Here is a 5,340-nt window from a genome sequence, read left to right as displayed (position 1 = left end):
AAATATTAGAGCGAACCTAGGGCGACTCTGATCTAAAACCGAAATCAGTATAAGTGACAAAATAATAATTTCGAGAAAAACGAGTTTAAAGTTTGAATCGCAGTATCCTTTACATCATGATTGGAAATTAATTTTTGCCATAATTATTGTTTATTGTTACATATTTCAAATCTGGCAAAAGTCGAATGTAGCTGACGAAATTCTTTATCAAGTGCTATCATTATCTCATTTTTTTATGTTTTGCGACTTAGTCCGGTCTGATTTAACACAGACCACATGAAAACAATAAAAATATAGTTGACTCATCAGACCATTTTCTGTCTTTTGAGATTTTGATACATAGTCCACTTTGAATTAACACCGACCAAATGGTGATTGCATAATAAACGGCAGATTACTAGTGGCTAATTTGAACGGTAATTGAAGGCCGTTATATTGTTGTCATATAGGAAATAATTTCAAATGTTACATACCAAACCACAGATTCAATTTATTATTCGTTTGCACATCAATTTTAAATCAATTTAAAGGCACTACTTGTGTTTCCATGTTTCAGTTTAGGCTGGGATTTGTGAAAATGAAATTGAGTCCCGTAATTTTACTTGCATCTACTGCATTATGCTATGTGCATTTGGCATATGGACAAGGTTATGATTATGAGTATTATTACGAGGATGAAAATACTACTGTTACTCCTAGAACCAGTAAGTTATCGCATTACTCATCAGAATCAATTAATCTCAAAACGATTCCCGTGTTTAGCAACAAAATCGACAACTACGAAAAAGATGTCAACAACTAAAAAATCGGGCGGGTTGAAGGGAGTTACTAAGCAACCATGTAATGCGAGAACTTGTGTAGGATATCGTGAGTGAATATGTTTATTTCGGAAAACAAAATAATTTATACAATTTCTCACCAGAATATGGACTGCCGGATGTAGTTGTCAACATAATAGCGAGCATGTACGACTTGCAAAAAATGTTACCAAATTATAGCCGCATCGGTTCTGGTTACAACTACAACAATTACAACTATGGTGGCTATTCTCCGCGATTTGGGCGCCCGTTAGAGTACTGGTACGGGATTCGTCAAGGTATGGTATACGTGTAATATGAATGCCATATTTCTAACTTAAAAATGCGGTTTGTAGAAACGAAATTTAATCGAAGAAGGCCTCCAATTACAATTGACTATGCAAATGAATATAATTATAACGATGATACCAATACGTATGCAGATTATTATGGAAATGATAACTCAAATCAAGGCAATGTAAGAAGGAGACAATCAAATCGAGCTATATATAACTTCATTTTGCGGGCGCTCAGTTCCAAATAATATCTCATTACGTGATGCAGCTAAAGTGTCATATGACTACAAATAAATACAATCCGGTTGAATTTGAAACGGCCAAAGTAAAATCGTAATTCTTGAAGTATTATATTATTTTATATATCGGACACCGGTTTAATTTTTCGTGCGTAATATCTAGTGCAATTCATTAGCTTCAGACGTCGCTTCAAATGCGAGCCGTTCTGCTTCACGTTCTGCTGCAATCGCTGCATGTTCTCTGGCGATCTTTTCATATAGCGTAAAGTGCCTATCCTTAGCCTTGGAGACAGCAACCGTATCTTTAGGAAGTGTTGATTCCTGATGGTGTCATGAAATTATAACAAAATGTGTACTATCAAAATCGTTCGAAGGAGTACTCACAACCGGTTGAATATGAGGATTAGCACGCTCCTCAGCAATCTTATTGTACAACGCATAATGTCTCTGTGAAGCTAGTTCGACGGCTTTTGTTTGCTGAGGAGCCAGTTGCGGATGACTCAGCTGAGGATAGAATCCATGGGCGTTTGCGACGTATTCTACGGTTCGCACCTGATTCCTGGGATCCACGTAGGAGAAAGATCCTTGGACAGTACCGCTGCCATCAGAAACTTCACTGTGGGTGCGATCGACATGCCCTGGGCTACGCCCTGCTGCATAGCTGAAGGCGTAAGGCCTGGGTGGCGGCGGAAGGGTGGAAATTTCCTCTTCTACGACGATTCCACTCAGTACGTGCGATACGTCGCATTGTACCAGTCCTACAGAAAATGTCACGAAAATCTAATGCACTCGATTAGTAAAGATTTCATTTGATTTCATAATGTAACGTCGACAATGAACATACGAGTATTGCCACCGAAAACTGCATGCTGGATCGAATGCTAAAACAGGCAACAAATAACTTCTTTACACAACGAGCTCATCAAAACTACTGGTTCGTTGGAAACAAGTAAGTTAATGTTTGGAAGGCTAAGAAATATGTGAGCAATCTTATATGCGAAATGAGCAGAACTAAACTTGTTTCGCTGAGTGGATGGTTGCGCAGCTTTTTTACATATGATCGATTGGTGATTTGGTGGGGATCTCTTCCATAAAAGCTTGGGGATAACTATAAAGTTTGACCGTTCATATATACGGGGTAAGCTTTCAATGTGCGTTTGATTTGTCTTGTGGATAAATATTTGAATCAATTTCAATCGGACATTATAGAAACTTAAAGGCAGATTATTTCTTTAATGTTACTCACAAAAATGAAAATTATTCATTAGAGTAGCTGAATTGACATAAAATATGTGATTTCGATATTATTCAATATTTTAATTTTCAGTCATATGTTTTCGGATCGTGCACTGAACTACGAACTGATTAGATTTGCGCCAGGGAGAGCCGAATATACAGGGTGCTTCATCATGAGGTTTTTATTATCCAGCAAAAATAATTAAAAAATTGAATAAATTGCGAACTCTTTACGATCACTAGAAAGAACATACTTTACCGTTTACTGCTTGAAAAAAAAAATCTTTTAAATGTTGGCCATAGCAGCGCTTAAGGTGGTCCAATTTTTGATGACGCGTTCAAGCATTAAGCTTCATTACGAGTAAGGTTGGCTTCCAGCACCGGCCCATAATCCGCACCAAATCGTTGCTTTTGTTGATAAAGTGGTAGCTTTTGCATCTCTTCGGGTTTCTACTCACTCCAAATACGGCAATTGTGCTAATTGACGAAACCATTGAACCAGAAATGGCCTGTGTTAAGCCAAAGAGGACCAAGCACCATTTTGAGGTACTTTATCTAAAATCGCTTTAACATCCAATGTAACACCAGGAACTCTAATATCTATTATGTTTTGGGAGCTCAAATAGCAAACGAAAGCAAGCAAGTGTTCTTTGACTTTCTACGTAAATGGTAAGTTATCGAAAAATGAATTTTGGTACGAAAAATACACGAAAAAAATTATGGCGCTTAGCTCGGTTTGGCTTAACGCAGGCCAAATGGGCTTCATCGCTGAGCAGAACGTTGGCCGAAAACAATGATTCCTTTTCAATATGTTACATAGTCCAAAAACTACATCGGTGACGCACAGGAAGGTCGGTCGGCTTCATTTCTTGCACAAGCTGAAGTTTGTAAACCAAGATCCTTCTATTTTTTTAAACAAATATTCCGTAAAATACGCCAAGTTGTCGCTGTTGAGAACGGTATTGAATCGAGTCTTCGCGATCATCGCGTACACTCTCGGTTACCGTGCTATGTTTTCTTCACTGCGTGCTGGATGTGGTCGATTTGGTCACTTATCATCCAAAAACGTGAACTGCGACTCTAACTTTTCGATTCTATGGCGAATATTGGACTCAGTTGGCCGATTATGTCGACCGTAGTAAGGTCGGGGCGCACGAAACTCATTCCTGACAATGCACTGATTTTTGTAATACGGTTGAACAATTTGAAGACGATGAGCGGGTCATTATGACATGGGAAACTATATTGAACAGTAATAGCAATACCGGTTGATGTTAGTACCCGGTAAACACTAGAAAATGTCCTGTTAAAAATACCTCATGTTGATTTCGCTCCAGTTTATTTGTTTTGTTATACAGGTTTAATTTATGCACTGTGCTTGTAGTAGTTTCTAACCTTCGTTGATGTCCTGACCAAAGCTCCACTGTTTTGTGGATGCGGATTGTGGTTTTAAAATCAGATTTCCAAAACTCAATTTGTCGGATACTAAATGGCCACTATTTTGCTCTTATTTTAAGTGATTTTTTTATACACGAAGATACCAAAGTGCGTAGCGATTGAATGACATGGTTTAGAAAAATTTCACCTATTAATTATATTTGCAATGAATGTGTTATGGTCAGGGGTGGATCCAGGGGCAGGATCCTGAGAGGGATTGAGGGTTGAGAAATTTTAAATTAGCTTCAATTTTAAATACACTTTAAACTCAAAATCATTTCAAACCAAAATTTTCACTGATTTTCAATAAATAAAATTAGTGCATAGTGCGTATTGTAAATTCGCTATAATTTTTTTCTGTATCTGCACTTGAAAACTCCTGTTAAAAATACCTCATGTCCTGTTAAAAATACCTCATGTTGATTTCGCTCCAGTTTATTTGTTTTGTTATACAGGTTTAATTTATGCACTGTGCTTGTAGTAGTTTCTAACCTTCGTTGATGTCCTGACCAAAGCTCCACTGTTTTGTGGATGCGGATTGTGGTTTTAAAATCAGATTTCCAAAACTCAATTTGTCGGATACTAAATGGCCACTATTTTGCTCTTATTTTAAGTGATTTTTTTATACACGAAGATACCAAAGTGCGTAGCGATTGAATGACATGGTTTAGAAAAATTTCACCTATTAATTATATTTGCAATGAATGTGTTATGGTCAGGGGTGGATCCAGGGGCAGGATCCTGAGAGGGATTGAGGGTTGAGAAATTTTAAATTAGCTTCAATTTTAAATACACTTTAAACTCAAAATCATTTCAAACCAAAATTTTCACTGATTTTCAATAAATAAAATTAGTGCATAGTGCGTATTGTAAATTCGCTATAATTTTTTTCTGTATCTGCACTTGGTTTTGATTTATTTTCTGCCATACGCAATAAAAATAATGAAATTTAAACGATGGTTTACGTGTCGTACATATACATTGCTTGAATCGGAAATTTGATTGCAAATTAAGGTAAAATAAATGTAAATTATTAATGCTTCAAAAGTATATGATTTTAAATTTCATTCATATGATATTGCACGCAATATATCGTCGCTGTTTTGCTATCTTATGACAAGCGCCATTTAGCACATTTTGAGAAAAACGATATTTAAAGTTTGAGATTGAATATTGAACAGCTTATAAATGGTAGAAACAATTCAGAAATGACAATTGATTGATGCCAAACTTTGTATGGCGTGTCATAATCGTGCATGGAAAATTTTCCATACAAATAAATAATCAATTATTATCTTTTGTCCATATCTTTGGCTTAATTTCGTCTGTAAATAA

General features: G+C 36.4%; 1 protein-coding gene across 1 annotated transcript; it reads right to left on the bottom strand.

Moving 5' to 3' along the window:
• Positions 1-1,419: 1,419 nt before the first annotated feature.
• On the bottom strand, positions 1,420-2,331 carry LOC131683429 (uncharacterized). Its single transcript, XM_058965413.1, has 3 exons — positions 2,177-2,331; positions 1,717-2,112; positions 1,420-1,653 (listed from the first exon to the last, which is right to left on the bottom strand). The coding sequence occupies exons 1-3, from the start codon at positions 2,198-2,200 to the stop codon at positions 1,492-1,494; spliced, it is 582 nt and encodes a 193-aa protein (XP_058821396.1). The 5' UTR covers positions 2,201-2,331; the 3' UTR covers positions 1,420-1,491.
• Between the last annotated feature and the right edge of the window lie 3,009 nt (positions 2,332-5,340).

This window comes from Topomyia yanbarensis, chromosome 2 (genome assembly GCF_030247195.1).
Source record: "Topomyia yanbarensis strain Yona2022 chromosome 2, ASM3024719v1, whole genome shotgun sequence".
NCBI lineage: Eukaryota > Metazoa > Arthropoda > Insecta > Diptera > Culicidae > Topomyia > Topomyia yanbarensis.
Note: the sequence above shows the minus strand (reverse complement) of the source record. Positions and strands in the feature narration are given on the sequence as shown.